The following is a 19,267-nucleotide window of genomic DNA, read 5'->3' as shown; positions in this document are numbered from 1 at the left end:
TCGGCCCCAGTAATAACTCTAGAGGAATCACACTTCTATCACAAGTGGCAAAAACACTGGAAATAATATTCAAAAGGAGAATGAGAAGAAAGGTAGATAGAGAGTTGCAAGAGGAACAGTTTGACTAGAAGTGGAAGATCAAAAGTGGACCCAATTTTCAGCATGAGGCAATTAATGAAAAAGAACTGGGAATATGGAAAAGATCTGGTCATGACGTTCATAGATATGACATAGGCATATGATAGTGTTTCCAGAGAGAAGGTTTGGGAAACCATGGTCAAAAACTATAGAAATGGTACAAGCATCAACAGCATACAGACTGCGGTTGGAAAGACAGAATGGTTTAGAAATGAAACTGGACTAAGACAGGGAAATGTGTTGTCACCTTTTTCGTTTCTAATGGTTATGGATGAAATTGTAAAGAAGACAAAGGAAGCATATGGGAATAGGGATATGAAGTTAAGTTATTACTATTTGAAGACGATACTGTGGTCTGGGGAATGACCAGCAAAGAAATACAAGAACAACTTGATGCACTGAACAAGAAAATTGAAAAGTATGGTATGAAAATCAGCGCAGAGAAAAGTAAGACCCTGGTGATATCAAGAGGAGAAAGACAAGGGAAAGGCATTGTGAAAACTGGGGTCAAAGCCTTGAAATTGTTGACAGTTTCAAATACCTAGCGAGTGAATTAATGCAGAATACAAGGTTGGACATGGAGATTAGCGAGAGGGTGCAATGGAACAATGCATTCTACCACAGTGTAAGAAACCTTGTCCTGTATAAGTACCAAGGAAGTGTAAAGAGATAGTGTACAAAATGTATCATGCACCCATACTGACTTACGAGGCTGAGACCCAGACAGTGACAGTAGAAGTCAACCCAGCAAAAGGAAATACCTAAGAAGTATGATAGGAAAGACAAGGAAGGAGAGAGTGAGAAATGAAGATGTCAGAATATAAAACCTAAACGAGAGAATTAATAGGAGTACACTAAAATGGTTTGGACATGTAAACAGGATGGAGGAGGAAGGAATACCAAAACAGATGATGGAGATGAAGTTTGAGAGAAAGAGAGCGAGGAGACCTAGAACAAGATGGATCAATTCAATAAAGAGGAATGCAAGAAGAAAAAACCTGGACTGGGATAAAATGATGAAACAGGAATGGTCGAAGGAGAGAGGAAGGTGGAGAAGTGCCATTAATGCCCCAACCCAGCACAGATGGATAAGGGGAAAGGAGAAGGATGATGACGACGACAATGATACACAATTCACTTACGAAAGTAAAATTAAAGCACTGACATTTCAGCTGAGCGACTGTTGTGCGATCCAAACTACCACAGCAAAGGCTGGCTTGGAACTGACCTTCCCTGTAGCTATGGGCTGACACCTTACAGCGCTACGCAGTCCGGGGCTGCAAAATAAAGTTCTCTACCAACCTTACTCAGGACAGTTGCCGCTGGTGTGTCGTGTGCACAACAAGGTAGGGAACGTAAATTTAAATTCCTTACAACAGGAGTTACAAAGGCACTAAAGAATGACATGAATGAGCTGTCCAAGGTATCTTTAGCATGTATCTAATAGGAGAATGACTGGGCCTTGGAATAATGCTGTAATAACCAGGAAATGTGCTAGAGAGGGACGGCTTAACCAGTTTCAACTGTATACTTCTAGGGGAGGATGGTGGGTCTGTGGCATTTGATTGAACATATCATTTTCCTACAAGTAATACGAGGTAAGCTTTGCATCATTTACCTTCCGCTATGTCATTTACACTGCGGGTCCGTTGGCCTATTTCCACCCTACTGTAGCATTCAGTGGATTTTCACTAGAGTTTTGTTAATTTTAAAGTATATCTAACACAAGTTCTTTGCACCTTAGGATCACCAATTTCACAAATTAAGAAAGACAAAGTTAAGAAAGCAGTGGTAACATAGAAACGCATGCTCTTACAGTAGGACCATTTGCTAGACTACTTCACAAAAGATGCAATGAGAGACTTATGGTTACACGTATTCTTATGATATTTGGTTTGAACAGGCAATTGAATTTTTCATTCTTTATCACTGGATGACACCACACATCATACAGATTTACACCACAACACACAGAGCAATAAATACGACTTGTAAGAATATTACTTAAACAATACTGGAATCAAAAAAATGTCCATGTACCTTAGTAATACCTAGACCTTTTCGTTCTACATTAGCACTCTTCAGGACTGTGTGCTGCACACGCCTGTGTAATCGTTTCACACCTTTGCTGTGCACCACCTCTTGGCACGGAAACTCAGTTGCTTGCTGGAAGAAAGAAATATCTGGACACAATCTCCTGCAACAAACAAAATAGTTTATTATTATTATTATTATTATTATTATTATTATTATTACTATTATGTGTCAGAGTGTGCATTCAATATGGACAGTACAAGTATATATATAAACATAAAATACACTTTACATTACAGAAAATAACACAGCACGTTACATATATAATTCATGCGGTCACAGTTAGTCCACCCAATAATCAGCAACAGCGATTCCCTCTTTGGTCGCCAGAATGATGTCTTGAAGTGTACACTGGATGGGCCATAGTTGACAGTTGTACATGTGTGGGGTAGTTTGTTTTTCTCCAGAATCACAAAGTTCTGTTTTTCCTAAATATCCCCACTTCTTGAGGTTGTCCCTAGATCTTCCAGTACCACTCCACAAACGATTAAGTGGCCTCTAAGAAGCCCAGCTAAGCTGATGTCTAGGAGGTTGAGATTCATGAGATACCATCCACTCCAAAAGGTGTTGTGTTCTACTTCACCATAGATCTCAGTGTGCTGTTGCTGGCAATTTATTTATAGTACAGATGTTGAGGAAGCTCTTTCTTGATTTTAATCTTTTAGGAGGTAGTTGAAGTCCAGGGTGACTCCTGTTGTTCTCCGTCTCTGTCCTCTCATATCTTGCCGCTACTTTCCTCCAAATATCAGGGGGAGCGATCCCAACCAGGCAGTCAAGTTTCTCAGTAGGGGTTGCTTTCAAGCATCCTGTAACTATTCTGCAGAGGGTTTCATTCACAGCTACGAGGCGTGTTTAAGTAATGGCCGTTTTGTTGTAGACACTAGTAGTTCACACGCGCGTTGCAACAAGCACGTGCGTCGTGTGCTGGCATGCCTCGGGAACAAAGGTGCTCAGTTGCAGCTCTGTTGCTAACCTATACAGTTCTGTGCTTGCTCAAATGTTCAAGATTATTGACTCACCCTCCCTGTTGTTTCTGAAAACCTAAACTTTAGGAAACTGTGCTCCCACTGGGTCCCTGAACTCCTAACAGAGGACCACAAAAACAAATGATTTGAGTGTTCGAAGACATTTCTGACTCATTATGCCGAAGTAGGTGACGCCATGTTGAGTCAGATCGTAACGGGAGACGAAACATAGGTTTCGCATATCACGCTCGAATCGAAGTAACAGAGCATGGAATGGAGACACACACATCCGCCTGCAACGGTGAAGGCCAAACAGACTGTCCCAGCGCAAGATTATAATTATTGAAGCAGACGGCAAGTTCCTATGAAGAGGGTGTTTGAAACTTAGTTGTAAGGTATGAAGAAGTCCGGCCCCGTGGTGTAGGGGGCATTGCATCCGCCTGCCACTTGGCAGCCCAGGGTTCAATTCCCGGCCGAGTTAGGCGTTTTTGATTGCAAATGATTAATATCCCTGGCCTGGGGACTGGGTGTTTGTGTCGTCCTTAATGTTCCTATCTTCACATTCAACACTCTACACTTCCGCAATTACAATTACACGCAGGTTCATATATGGTGCAAGTAGTGGCAAAAGATCTACAGAGGTCGATGCCACGAACAAATATCACTTAAGGAAAAAAAAAAAAAAAAAGGTATGAAGAGTTTCGTGTGGAGCGTGGCATTGTATGGAAGTGAAACATGGATGATAACTAGCTCAGAAAGAAAGAGAATAGAAGCTTTTGAAATGTGGTGTTACAGAAGAATGTTGAAGGTGAGATGGATAGATCGAATCACAAAAGAAGAGATACTGAATCGAATTGGTGAGAGGAGATCGATTTGGCTAAATTTGACGAGAAGAAGAGAGAGAATGATAGGACACATCTTAAGACACCCAGGACTTGTTCAGTTGGTTTCTGAAGGAAGTGTAGGTGGTAAGAACGGTAGGGGTAGACCAAGGTATGAATATGACAAGGAGATTAGAGCAGATGTATGTAGGATGCAATAGTTACTTAGAAATGAAAAGGTTAGCACAGGATAGGGTGGCATGGAGGGCTGCATCAAACCAGTCTATGGACTGATGACTCAAACACATGAAGAAAGCTTAGTACTTCTAAGGTTCATGCTATATGTGCAGTAAAACAATGTTCCCACAAAGAAACATAAGAATGAAATGCATTTTAAGATATAAAATTCAAGACATACCAGATATATTTTTGCATTAACATATTTCACAATTCCCATCCCTTAATCAGGATACTTGTACAACAAAAACTGGGGCAAAGACAACAGTCAACACAAAATTCATACAGCTAGCTGCTGTGAAGTGGCGTAAAGGCCTGTAGTATCCTCTGGGAGCAGAACCGGGTACATTCACGAGTATAGTTCATGAGCTTTTAGTGTTCTGTAGTTGGTAATGAAATATTGTGTTGAGTGTTTGAGTCATCAGACTTGTTTGATGCAGCCCTCCATAGCACCCTACCCTGTGCTAACCTTTTCATTTCTACGTAACTACTACATCCTACATCTGCTATAATCTGTTTGTCATATCCACACATTGGTCTATCCCTACCGTTCTTACTGCCTACACTTCCCTCAAAAACCAACTGAACAAGTCCTGGGTGTCTTAAGATGTGTCCTATCACTCTATCTCTTTTTCTAGTCATCTTCACCCAAATCAATCTTCTCTCACCAGTTCATTTCAGTATCTCTTCATTCATAATTTGATCTACCCATATCACCTACAGCATTCTTCTGTAGCACCATATTTCAAAAGGTTATATTCTCTCTCTCTTTCTTTCTTTCTGAGCTAGTTATAGTCCATGTTCCACTTCCATACAATGCCATGCTCCAGAAGACAGTCTTCAAAAATGTATTTCTGATTCCTTTATCAATGTTCGAAGTGAATACACTTTTTCTCTTTTTTAAGAAAGGCCTTTCTTGCGTATGCTTGTAACATTACTGAAGTTACACATCTAACACTGGCAGCAGTACATACCGCATATACAGTACATGAATAATCTATGCCAGGGAATAACTCCCAAACGCCAATTTTAGGAGAGGATATTTTGAAAAATACATTTTTTGTGTGTTTGTGCAGCTTTGATAAATATTTATATTGAAAACCGTAAAACCTACAATACAAGAAATGATAAAATCATGAAGCAATTCATCTCATCGAATCCTTAGCTGAATGGTCAACAATGACACCTTCACTCCAGAGGATCCTAAGTTTGATTCTCGGCCAGGTCGGGGATTATAATCACGTATGGTTAATTCTTCTGGTTCAGGGACTGGGTGTTTGTGTTTGCTCCAATACTCTCCTCTTCATACCCACACAACACACCACAGAAATGTGGCAATAGTGAATACAAACCCCACATAGGGATGGCATCAGGAAGTGCAAATGGTTGTATAACAAGACAAAGATCCACAAGTTCAAAATAGTTCACATTTGAAACCATACAAGGGTGTGAGAAAAGCGGTAGAAGAAAAAGAAGAATAACTCCTCGCATCATAGACTTCATTAGTAGCCTACACTCCAGCAACACTTCAAAATATACTGGCGTCTGGTCTGTATTACCAATTTGCAAGAGTACACACAAACTTTTATGTGCAAACTGATGACAAATCTATGGAAATTCATTATCGTTTCTTCATAATTGGCTGGGAGACCTGGTCTAATGTTTATTTTGTAACAGAAACTGAAGCCAGAATACAAATCTACATTTTTTAAAATGAACGAAAAATGTAACATTTTTGGTAATAACGTTTTTGTTTTCACATCCCAGTAACAACTTTCATGGTTTTTGGAGATGCCAAGGTGCTGAAATTTTGTCTCATAGGACATAGTCAATGAGGCTGATATGTTTGAGTACCTTCCCATACCACCGGACTGAGCTGCGATCGCATCCGCCAACTTGGGCTCAGAAGACCAACACTTCTAAAAATCTGAGCCACTCAGACCAGCAGTGATTGACTTGTTCAAGAGATATGCTATACTATAATAATTGATTTCACTTGGATAATGCATTTTCAGTTTGCTTACTAGTCCAACTCGTTGGATGAATGGTCAGCATACTGGCCGTTCAGAGGGTCCCGGGTTCGATTCCTGGCCGGGTCGGGGATTTTAACCTTCATTGGTTAATTCCAATGGCTCGGGGGCTGGGTGTTTGTGCTGTCCCCAACATCCCTGCAACTCACACACCACACTTAACACTATCCTCCACCACAATAACACGCAGCTACCTACACATGGCAGATGCCGCCCACTCTCATCGGAGGGTCTGCCTTACAAGGGCTGCACAAGGCTAAAAATAGCCACACGAAATTATTATTATTATTATTATTATTATTATTATTATTATTATTATTATTAGTTTGCTTACTTTCCTTTCCATGAAAGATTCTCCAAGTATGCTGACATACTCATACATCTCCGGTATTTCAAAGCTTATGGCTGTAATGAGCATTTTTAGAACCCTTTGGAATTTCTATCATACACTAGTACAATAAGAGACCTGCAGTATAGACTACCTCTGTTTTCAGAATTAACATAAAAAATAAAAATTTAATGAATAAAACCACACACTCTCTGTCTCTGTAAAATACAAATCAAGTGAGATTGATACGTTCACGAGTACTTGACTTCCAGAACTATCTATGCATTCTCCTAATATTGTAGCAGCCATGGCTGGGTAGTTTGCCATCCACCTTGTGAGAAGTGCAATCCACATTCTATTCCAACAACCAGAAACAATAAATGAACATCCATGAACTATGTACGAAGTGCAGTGCAGAGGACATATAAATAACTTTATGCAACTTTCAAGTTCGTTTTTCATTAGCAGATCTTAAACACCATTCTAATGAGCAGTCCAGGACAATATACAGTAGACATTGGGGAGCTTCCATCATCTGACTTACCTCACATCTTTATCAATCTGCAACAGCACCTCATTATCTTTAAAGAATGTCTGCCACTGGCTGTCTGGATTGGAATTTAGTGGATGATCAGCAAATGTAACATCTATTCTATTGCCATCTTCCACTTCTGTTAGACCAGGCATTACAATCATCTCCTCTGAAAAAAAAAAAAAAAAAATAATAATAATAATAAGAAAGCAAATCCATCTGCTAAATAAGTTCAATCGCGTTCGCCAGTTGGGCACAAATTTGTTAAAAAATAATACATTTTCAGCTTTCAGTAAGGAAGCCTCATACAGACCCTATCTCATTTCAAGGTTGGAAAGCACTATGTTGTTGATGTCACACAATGTCTAGTTTGCATGTGCTGCTAATAGAAAAACTTGTTCACAGGAGATCAATGGAAAATTTGCTTTTGAGTGCTACGAGAAATACCTGCTTCCGAATATCAAGATGTTCTACAGTCAGAGCACAAAATGATCAAAGCAGACTTTTAACTTACCATGAGAAGCAAATGAAGAACAAGTCACTGTATTGATTACAAAAATTCATTGTATATAAATCAAAAACAAATTATTTTGATTTAGTAAACCGTTCAGGACGGTCATATCTTAACAGCATGGTGATTCAAGGTACATTTTTTGGGAGTAGTTACACATATGATCATCCTGAAGGAGTTTGCTTTTTATTTGGAAATAGTTCAAGGACTCATTCCTCATTCACTGTTGATAGTACAAGTTAAAAGTCTTTCATCATTTTGTGAAATCTGACAATGACTTGTTTGTGAAATGCAACTTGTGTCATTCTCCTGTGGACAAAGTTTCCAATTAGCAGCTAATATTACACATATGAAATAGATGTTCTGTGCAGTTTTTAATCATATCAACCACATTGTGCTTTTGCGACCTTGAAGTGGGATAGCTTCCTTGTCTCTAAATGAATCAGGCAGATCCAAAATCCTTTATTTGTAGCCAAGACAAAGATTTTCTCTCTCGTTCCACACCTCTTACCTCAAACTCATGAGTTCAATCACAGTCACCTGTATCTCCCATTCCATTTCTCTCACTTTCCATGGTAGAGTCTCTTAGTAGAGCATCTTAAGAAAACTATTCCCTTGTTACCATTCCAGTGTTTATACAGCAATGTTTTTTTTTTTTTTTTTTTTTTTTTTTTTTAATCAATGCTTCCACAACCAAGAATGACATGATATTCAATTTCCTTTTTCGTCCCGACATCAGTCAACTGTAGCACTAGCTGTTGATGCAAGTGTAATGGACTAATATAACTTGGAAACAATCCTCTAACCCATGAATAAATAATTAAAATATTCAATTATTATTACAGGGTATTATTGTTCCGGATGATTGATTTAAAACTTTAAAATTGGCAGTTTTATTTCTTTCTTAATCTTACTTTTTCTTTCTTTTCATATCTTAAATATCTACAATTTGCTGAGCAATTTACAATAAAACAGGAACGAGGCTAGTTCGTAACTTGCATCCGGGAGATAGTAGGTTCGAATCCCACTATCGGCAGCCCTGAAAATGGTTTTCCGTGGTTTCCCATTTTCACACCAGGCAAATGCTGGGGCTGTACCTTAATTAAGGCCACGGCCGCTTCCTTCCAACTCCTAGGCCTTTCCTATCCCATCGTCGCCATAAGACTTATCTGTGTCGGTGCGACGTAAAGCCCATAGCAAAAAAAAAAAAAAAAAAAAAAAAAAAGTTCATAACTTGCATGACAAAAAAAAAAAAAAAAAAAAAAAAAAAAAAAAAAAAAAAAACCTATTTACAACATGAGCTTGAAGCCTCCCATTTACAGATTTTACATGAGCACAACTGTTCCCTTTCAATCAACAGTCAAGGAGACGGATCTCCCTATTTCTTTTACACCAATAGTAAGAGCATCTTTGCTCTATCACTTATCTAGGAGACTACACTCCAAACATTATACCATTCCAGCCTTCTAAAGGCACTATCCAACCTTTACATTAATAGGAAGAGCGTCTTTGTTCTATAATTTCACGTCTTCCAGGAGTATCAAAGGCACATCATACATTTATCAAAATCCAACAGTATTCACTCCCTTAAATGCTCAACAGTCTAATATCTTTAACATGAGAAGAATTAAGTCTAACAGGGGTAACAAGTACCCATTCTACCGGGCCTTTGGTAAAATCAAAAGGTTAAAGTTACTGGTCCACTTGCACTCCTTAAACTTGACATTAAATGCATAAAATCCTATTTGGTCTTATGGCCTGATGTTACAGAGGTTAAGCCTATATACTAATGAGGTGACCACATGGAGAAAAATATTTGTTACAGAAATTACAAGTTACAAAATCATAGTCACCTCAAAATCAAGCTGAGAGGAAATATGGGAGGGTATCACTCTCTATATCCTGATTTCGGTTAAATTCTTTTGACTTGTTTGAAATTTATATTTAGAGTTTGAAATTTACATTTTAGAAAATAAAGTTACAACACTTAAAAATTGAAACCTTCCCCTCGAATTAGCCTCCAAAAACTATCATATGGTTATACGGAATCTGCCATTATCTTGAGCTGGTGGACCTCCCGAAGATGGACGAGGCATCCCCCGCTTCCATTACTAACACACACTAGATGTAGACTGGAGTGATCACAAAGACAACTTGGTCCAAAAAGTGCCAGCTTTTATAGTAGAGGGGAAAGTTCCAGAAAACCCTGGGCTAAGGCCCGCCACACCCCCAATTCTCATTGGATAGTCAAATGAAAATCCACAGCCTGTTTCCAGTCATTCAACCGGGTCAGGAATGGAATGAATGAAGCCCCAATCTAGCGGCGAGGATAGGAATTGTGCCAGCTGCCGAAGCCTGTTGCACTCCTCTGGGGATATGATTAATGAATGATAGATGAAATGAAATATTGGGGAGTGTTGCTGGAATGAAATATGACAGGGAAAACTGGAGTACCCGGAGAAAAACCTGTCCCGCCTCCGCTTTGTCCAGCACAAATCTCACATGGAGTGACCGGGATTTGAACCATGAAACACAGCGGTGAGAGGCCGGCGCGCTGCCGCCTGAGCCATGGAGGCTCTCGGATAATCAAATAAACATCAAATTTTCTCATTGGTGAATAAATAACTGTACAAAAATTTTGATTGGCCAATGCCTTACGTTGGCGGGAAGAGCTAGAAGTGATGATAACTTTTGAACATGAAAAAACAAAAACAAACATCCCAGTTTAGGGAACCTTTACATACAAAATGTATCTGGAATCTTAATACAGTAGTTCATCGTCACACCAGAGGGCACAACATAAGTTTATAGTAGAGTCATCTGTTCAGAAATGTCGATCTTCTTGTAATAGTCATTTCAAACTCTATTTTAAAGAGGGCCTTATCGAAGGCGCTTAATTTAAATAAATGGGGCAGGTGCACCTCTGGTACAATTATTATTATTATTATTATTATTATTATTATTATTATTATTATTATTATTATTATTATTATCATGACTTTGGGGTGTGGCTATGAAGTTGTTTACATCTATTAGTATAATTATTATTATTTACGTAGTTATGTACGGACTTGATTTGGTATAAATCGTGGTCATATTATTTGTGAGGTTATGTCATGTATTAAAATGAGTTTATTTCATGTAAGAACACGTATTTAACAGTATATAATTTATTATAACTTGTATATAAGATGTATAAATCCAATGCAATGTTGTGCAACACACAGTAAATTTCAGAACAATTTATCTTGGGCGCTAGAGAGTTACAGAAAAATCCATTCATTGTAAATAGGTTATTGGAGACTCTTGAAATTACGAGAAAACATGTGTCATATTCTTCTAGAAACCTGGCCAGGTAACGTATATAAAGAGGCAGTATTGGGAGTTGAGTGGAGTTGTTTAACGAGACTTGTAGTGAAGTCCTTAGCCAAGTGTTTGAAGTCAAATATGAGAACTTTGTTGGGTTGGTAGTTGGTTGACATGCAAGTGTTGCAGTCTCCTCCTCCTCCTTCTTCCTAGCAATCAAGTGTTCAAAATTGTGGTTTATTGATGTGTGTGTGTAATACTAGTGATACAAGGGTTCCCTAGTGCTGAATCGGCAGACCTCGCTTATCTTCGAGATTCGTATTGGCAACCTTTGAAACACAAAGTATGAATTGCTTATGCATCACTGTGAGCCATCTGGCATACACTTTACGTACTAGTACTGTTGTTGTTTACACAGCAAACATAAACTATAGAATTCATGTTAGGAACAAGATTTGCATCGAGAAATGTGTGTGTGACACAGTTGTTGGCTTAAGATAATAAAGGTTTAGAAAATTCATATCGATCGATCACATTATCGATTCAAATCCGATTTCATTTCCATTCAGTTGGCAGTATTACGGAACCGAGAGAGCTCCCTCCTTTCTCCTCACCCCCGTAACACCAAATATCACTAAACGTTATGCAAGTAATACCTAGTAAATAAAATAGTGTACACAACTGACAGCATCGTGTGTGTGTGTGTGTGTGTGTGTGTGTGTGTGTGTGTGTGCGCACGCGTCTTTTGTAGTTACAATACTGTACACAGATACTGAAAGGAAGCTTTGCTTTTTGTTTATTAATCTGCTGGTAATTACAGGTGACTGAAGTATTTCAGAATACTACTATCTATATCTGTAAAATCAAAAGTAAGTTTCTTTATTCGTTATCTAAATCTACACGCCTCCACTGATCAGTACCAAAATTAGCACCAAGGCTCATGAGGCACTTGGACGGGTTGTAGAAGTAGTTACATCATCAAATATTTAATAAAATAAAATATGTGATATACAGGTAGAATAGACTGGACAATGAAAGGCGTGGAACTTACAATAGCGAGGAATATGATCAAACCTCATTCAGAGGTACAGGACTAAACTCTTCATTGATGCTTCCCTACATTTTGCTCTATGATACAATCTAACAATTTATTCTCTGGAAAATTAACCTCAATTTGATGAATGAGTGTCAATTTCTTATAGGTGGCGGATTTTTCTCTGTGATACAACATAGCAATTTATTGTCTGGAATGAGTATTGATGCAAGTGTAATGGACTAATATAACTCGGAACAACATTCTTTGACCCATGGGTAAATAATGCAAATATAGATTATTATTATTATTATTACTATTACTTGTGAGGCGTGGCTATGAAGTTATTTATATCTATTAGTATTAGTATTATTATTTACGTAATTGTATACGAACTTTATTTGGTATAATCATGATCAAATTATTTGTGAGGTTATGTCATGAAACATCTGCTGTATATATATTAATATGAGTTTATTCAATTTAAGAACACATAATTAATAGTATATAATTTATTATTACCTGTATACATGATGTATAATCCACTGCAATATTGTGCAACACACTGTAATAAGTCCATAACAACACTATGTGCGACTAGAATTATGTAGAAAGTTCCGTACATTGTGAATAAGCTATTGGAGACACTTGAAACTATGAGAAAACATATTGTGTCATATTCTTCTAGAAGTCTAACCAGGCAACGTATATAAAGAGGCAGTCTTGAGGGTAGAGTAGAGTTTTTTAATGAGACTTGTGTGGAAGTGATGTTAGCCGAGTGTTTAAGTCAAGTATTAATTATATTGGTAGCTGGTTGTGACATGCTACTGTAGCAGTAAAATGTTTGTTCAAGATGGCAGTTCCGTAGTGTGTGTGTACAGGATATGTGTAAATAACTTGTAAATAAAGCAGTGTACACAATTGACAGCATTTTGTGTGCATCTTTGTGGAAACATCAGTATGAGTGATTGCTTTCAGATGTATTTCCTTGACTCCGTTTATTCCAACCTGTACAGACTTTGTATTAGTCATAGATTGGATTACTGTACAGTAGAAGTCAGCTATAACGAGTACAGCATATAACGATAACCCCGTTATAACGACAGTTTTTGTCTGTCCCTTCAAAATTCCTACACTAAACTGAGTATTATCCTTCGGTTACAGCGAGATCACTGATACATCCGTTATTACGAGCGATTAAGTATGCAAGATTTTTTTGTTGCTGATATTTATGCATCCAGCGATTAAATTGCATGTCATCGATCATCTTTGGTATCGTTTCCTCGCTATGTCCACTAGTAAGCTCTGTTGGCGACATTCAAAGGCGATGTCGGATTCGATTAGTAATACCAGTCGACTGTTGTTCCCTAAAAGAAACTTTGAAATGAAAGAAGATAACATATTTTCATAATAAAGCGTAAATAATGTGGCTGATAGCATTTGTTAACTCGTTAGAAATAAAATCTAAGTAAATGATAGATTAATGTTAATACTCTACACTGACATTTAGTAAGAATGTGATACATCTCAAGATATGGCAGAGCGCATCACTCATTTCTGAGGTTAGATTATATTTTCTTGCGTCTGGTTATCCCCATCTAAATTTATAGCAAAAAGGTTATCATTTTTCTAATGGCGCTTCATATATGTTTTCATGGTACATACACAGTTAAGTTAGGCAATGCTGTTTGAATAAGAAAGTGTTTGCCACAAAATGCAACCTTCGGTATCGCTTTCTCCCAACGTGCATTTGCAAGCTCTCTTGTTGACGTTCAAAGGCGATATCAGAGTCGATTAGTAATACCTGTCGAATGCTGTTCTGTAAAGAAAATTGGAAATGAAAGAGAAGATGTTTTTGTAACAAATGCATAAATAATATGGTCGATAGCAGTTGCCAACTCGTTAGAAATAAAGGCAAAGTAAACGATCAGCTAATTTTAATACGCTACACAGGAATGAAGTAAAAATGCGATACACCTCGATATAGCAGAGCGCATCACTGAATTCAGAGGTTAGTTTATATTTTCTCGCGTCTCGTTAAATTTTGAAGAGACCGGGCGAGTTGGCCGTGCGCGTAGAGGCGCGCGGCTGTGAGCTTGCATCCGGGAGATAGTAGGTTCGAATCCCACTATCGGCAGCCCTGAAGATGGTTTTCCGTGGTTTCCCATTTTCACACCAGGCAAATGCTGGGGCTGTACCTTAATTAAGGCCACGGCCGCTTCCTTCTAACTCCTAGGCCTTTCCTATCCCATCGTCGCCATAAGACCTATCTGTGTCGGTGCAACGTAAAGCCCCTAGCAAAAAAAAAAAAAAAAAAATTTTGAAGAGGCTATTCCCAATGTAAATTTAGAGAGAGAACATCATTTCTCTACTGGTGCTTGGAATATGTTTTTATGATACATAAAGTATGGTTAGGTTAGGTGACGCTGTTTGAATAAGAAAACTGAAACAATTGCCACACAATGTGATTGATCATCTTCGGTACCATATAGTTTTCTTGCTATGTACACCTGCGAGCTCTCTCGTTGACATTCGAAGGCGATGTCGGAGTCTACTAGTAGTACCTACTGACTGCTGTTCTCTAAGACACTTCAAAACGAAAGAGGATAACATGTTTTTGTAATAAATGCATTAAAAAAACGTGGCCGATAACAGTTGGTAACTCGTTAGAAATAAAGACTTTAGTAAACGATCCCTTAATTTTAATGTTATATACTGAAATTAAGTAAGAATGTGATACACCTGAAGATATGGCAGATTACACCACTGATTTCAGAGGACAGTTTATATTTTCTCGCATCTAGTAACATTTCGGAAAGGTTGTTCCCATGTAAATTTGTAGCGAGAAGGATATACGGTTAGTTTAGGTGACGCTATTTGAAGGGAAAAAAAACTGGAACATTTGCCACAGAGGCCTCTGGAGTGTACTGTAAGTTTTTCAGAATGAAATTAAACATACACTTTCAGATAATATCGGATTTCGAAAAATAACAAACGAGTAAGCAGTAGTGTGGATATCATCTGCGAAAACGCATGTTTTGAACAAACTGAATGCAGTTTCATACTGATTTTAATGTGTATGGGAATTTTTCAGACTTTTACAAAAAAAAAAAAACGGATACAGTCGAACCTCCCTTCAGCGGACACCGTTGGTTCCGAGGAAAAATGTCCGTTACGAGAGGTGTCTGCTAAAATAAGTTTGTAAAGATAATCGAACATTTTAACAGCAATGAACATCCACCTTAAATATAAGCATACATGTCTTTATTTTTTATTATTCTAAGTCATTTCTGTGTTAGTATTTCATAGAGAGTTATTATAAGTGATTTTACATCATTTACAAGCATTACAGCTTCGTGAAGTAATCGTGAAGCTTCGTCTGTGTAAATTTAGCACGTTTTCTTAACTGCGATATTCTCAAAAACGGAATAAAGACTGTTAAATGGTTCCATAGTGTTCTCGCCGTACTCGCGGTCCAGCGTGAGTCACAAATTCTTTATCTGTTTAAGCATATTTAGTCCCTGCTTCATTGTCAGAACTTCTTGTTCTTCTTCCGCCTCACCGTCGTCACTTTTCGTTCCTGATTCGGGCTCTGTAAAACGATAAAAAGTTTTACTGTATTCAAAATGGTCATTTTGTACGACTAATGAAGGCTGCTACGGATAGCTAGAAATATTTACGAAGTGCAGTGAATTAAATGAAAGCTGAAAATTTAGCTTAAAAGAATTAAAAGCTGTCTATCACAAGAAGAAAATGAATGAGGAGTTGAGGTGCAAACAAACATGGACCTTACGATACGTGCAACACACAATTACTGTATAACTTGATAACACAGAAAGCTTACCGTAAGGTGCGTCCTGGAGTCGGGACTGCCAGTCGCCCTCGAGATCGTCACAGCAAGGAATATTCTCTTCTTCGGCTTCAATATCATACGTCAATCCAGCTGTCGTTGCTAAAGTTTGAAGTTCATCATATTCATTTCTGCTTGTTCTTCAACTGTAGAATTAACGATGCCGCATTTTGCAAAGTATTTCCTGATTGTGGTTTCGCTGACTGCATTCCAGGCTGCCTTTGTCCACGAAACTGCATCGCCAACATTGATCTTCATCAAATCAAAAGCTGAGTCTGCTTCATCCATGTGTGCCACTAACGACCATAAAACCCTCTTACGATAGTCTAATTTGAATGCTTGAATGATTCCTTGATCCGATGACTGAAAATGAGAAGTGGTATTGGGTGGAAGGAACAAGAGTTTTACATTTGAAAGCCGTATTTCTGGATGGCAAGTAGCATTATCTAGCAATAAGATCACGTTACGGTTTCTGGCCTTCATCTTGGAATCCAAAGCTAGGAGCCAATTCTCGAATACTGCTGACGTCATCCATGCCGTTTTATTCACATGCCATTAGACACCAAGACAATTTAAGTCCATGTTTTTAAAGCACCTGGGTCTCAAGGATTTACCGATTATTAGAGGATTTCCCTTTTCACCCAGTGGCAAATAAGTTAATTTGGGATGGAGGATTTACACAAGTAGTACAAGAACCGACTCGTCTCAATAACTTACTAGATGTATTCTTGGTTAAACCATGGGAAATTGTTGATAAAACTGAGGTAATTGAAGGAATAGGAGACCATAAGGCTGTAATAATGGATGTAGGACTCGTACCAAAAAGGCTTAATAAGAGGGTTACACAAGACAAGAAAATGTACAGAAAAACTAAAGTTGATGAATTTGGGACTTACCTTAAATCACAATTCAGTTGTTGGATAAGTGAAGGGAATAATGTGGATACACTTTGGGCTAAATTTAAAGGAATCATTTGGGAAGGAAAGAAGAGATTTGTACCTGTTAAGAAGGGTAAAATGACCTCAGACCCTGTTTATTATACAAGGGAAATAAGAAAATTAAAAAGAAAATGTAGAATAGTAAAGAGGAAAATCAAAGAGGGTAGGGAGAGTAGAGAAACTAGAAAACAGCTAATGAGGGAACTGAATAGAGTGAAAAAGGAAGCAAAAGAGAATTATATGAATGGGATACTTCAAGAGGGCAATGACCACAAAGGGAAATGGAAAAAGCTGTATTCATATATCAGGAATCAAAAAGGAAAAGGAATCCAAATTTCTACAATGGTTGGAGAAGGGGGTGAACACTATTTAACAGATACTGAGAAAGCAAACCTATTTATTAGGGAATTTAGAGATTCAGTAGATGATTGTCAAGAGTTGGAAACCGAAACAGAAGATAGAGAGGGAGAGAGACAGAGGGAAACAAGAAGCTTCTCATTCACAAACGAAGATATTTTCAGAGAAATCCAACTGCTTCAGCAAGGAAAAGCAGCAGGAAGTGATCAAATTACTGGGGAGGTATTAAAGACAATGGGGTGGTACATAGTGCCTTATTTAAAATTTCTCTTTGACTATGTCATAAATAATAGTGTAATACCAAAGGAATGGAAGGAATCTATAATAATACCAATTTATAAAGGAAAGGGTGATAAAAGGAAACCAGAGAACTACAGACCAATCAGCCTGACCAGTATAGTTTGTAAAATACTGGAGAGTTTAATATAGAAGTACATCAGAGGGATATGTGATTATAAAAATTGGTTCATGAGGTGCCAGTATGGATTTAGAAAGAAATTTTCTTGTGAGGCACAACTGGTGGGATTTCAGCAGGACATATCAGATCAGTTGGATTCAGGAGGTCAGTTAGATTGCATAGCCATAGATCTTTCCAAAGCCTTTGATAGAGTGGAACAAGGAATATTATTAAAGAAATTGGAGGGAATAGAATTGGACGTAAGGGTTACATGTTGGATAAAAACATTTCTAAATTCAAGGGTTCAGAAAGTCAAAGTAGGAAATAATGTATCTCAGGAAGAGAAAGTTTGGAAGGGAATTGCACAGGGTAGTATAATCGGTCCGTTACTTTTCTTAATATACGCAAATGATTTAGGGAACAATATAACATCAAAAATAAGATTGTATGCAGATGAGATAATTGTTTATAGGGAAATAAACAACAACGAGGATTGTTCAGAATTACAAAGGGACCTTGAAAGTATCCAACAATGGGTTGAAGAAAATATTAAGAAGGTTAATGGAGGCAAATCAACTGTTACAACTTTTATAAACAGGAGCTTTAAAACTGAATTTGAATATACTTTGGATGAGGTAGTTATCCCAAAAGATGGCAAGTGCAAATACTTAGGTGTGAGATTTGAAAGTAATTTGCACTGGAAGGGTCATATTGATGACATTGTTGGGAAAGCATACAGATCATTACATGTCATAATGAGGCTACTTAAAGGATGCAACAAAGAATTAAAAGAAAAAAGTTACTTGAGTATGGTTCGTCCATTATTGGAATATGCAAACAGTGTTTGGGATCCTCACCAAGAATACCTAATAAAAGAAATAGATAGTGTGCAGAGGAAAGCAGCACGATTTGTAACAGGGGATTTCAGGAGAAAGAGTAGTGTATCAGAAATGTTAAAGGAACTTGGGTGGGAAACTTTAAGTAAGAGAAGGGAGAAAACTAGACTTATAGGATTATATAGAGCCTATACAGGAGAAGAAGCATGGGGAGATATCCGTGAGAGGCTTCAGTTGGAAAATAATTATATCGGCAGGACTGACCACAAATATAAAATTAGAAGGAATTTTAGCAGAAGCGATTGGGGTAAATTTTCATTCATTGGGAAGGGTGTGAAGGAGTGGAACAGTTTGCCAGGGGTAGTGTTTGATCCTTTTCCAAAATCTGTACAGATATTCAAGAAGAGAATAAACAGCAACAGAGAAAATAAATGAAGTGTTAGAGGGCATTTGACCAGTGCAGGTTATTGTAAATAAAAAAATGTGTGTGAATAAATTAATTCCATCCCCTGGTCTAAGGAGTTTGGACAGCCAAAGTAGGGGACTGCCTGTAGGGGTGAAGTACAGTGGGGACTTCGAGGGCCCTGGGACCGCTACGGTAGCTGTGAAGGCCCTTCAGGAACTCTGAAAAGTGGTGGCAAAAGGGGCTCTGGTTAAGACGCAGCAGGTCGTTATGCTACTTAGGATCCAGAATGGGTAAAAAAAAAAAAAATAGTAAATAAATAAATGCAATGTAAAGTTTAATCTTATACCAGTTGTATAGACACCTCATTTGCAAATAAAGAGATTTTGATTTGATTTTGAAGTGCGTTACAGCAAAACATGATGGTGATTCTCTCTTTTGACTTTTTCCCACCCTTGTAACTTTCATTCGGCAAAGTCAGTGACTTCTTC

At 37.9% G+C, this 19,267-nt stretch overlaps 1 protein-coding gene across 1 annotated transcript in view; it reads right to left on the bottom strand.

Moving 5' to 3' along the window:
* LOC136879307 (TBC1 domain family member 13) overlaps positions 1 to 19,267 on the bottom strand; it is an 84,349-nt gene that overhangs the window by 52,340 nt on the left and 12,742 nt on the right. The window contains exons 4-5 of the mRNA XM_067153127.2: positions 7,158 to 7,314; positions 2,179 to 2,335 (exon numbers count right to left, since the gene is read on the bottom strand). Of these exons, the coding sequence (XP_067009228.1) occupies positions 2,179 to 2,335; positions 7,158 to 7,314 (314 nt within the window). The remainder of the gene's footprint in view (positions 1 to 2,178; positions 2,336 to 7,157; positions 7,315 to 19,267) is intronic.

This window comes from Anabrus simplex, chromosome 8 (genome assembly GCF_040414725.1).
Source record: "Anabrus simplex isolate iqAnaSimp1 chromosome 8, ASM4041472v1, whole genome shotgun sequence".
Classification (NCBI taxonomy): domain Eukaryota; kingdom Metazoa; phylum Arthropoda; class Insecta; order Orthoptera; family Tettigoniidae; genus Anabrus; species Anabrus simplex.
The sequence above is the reverse complement of the archived record's forward strand: the minus strand, read 5'-3'. Positions and strand labels throughout refer to the sequence as shown.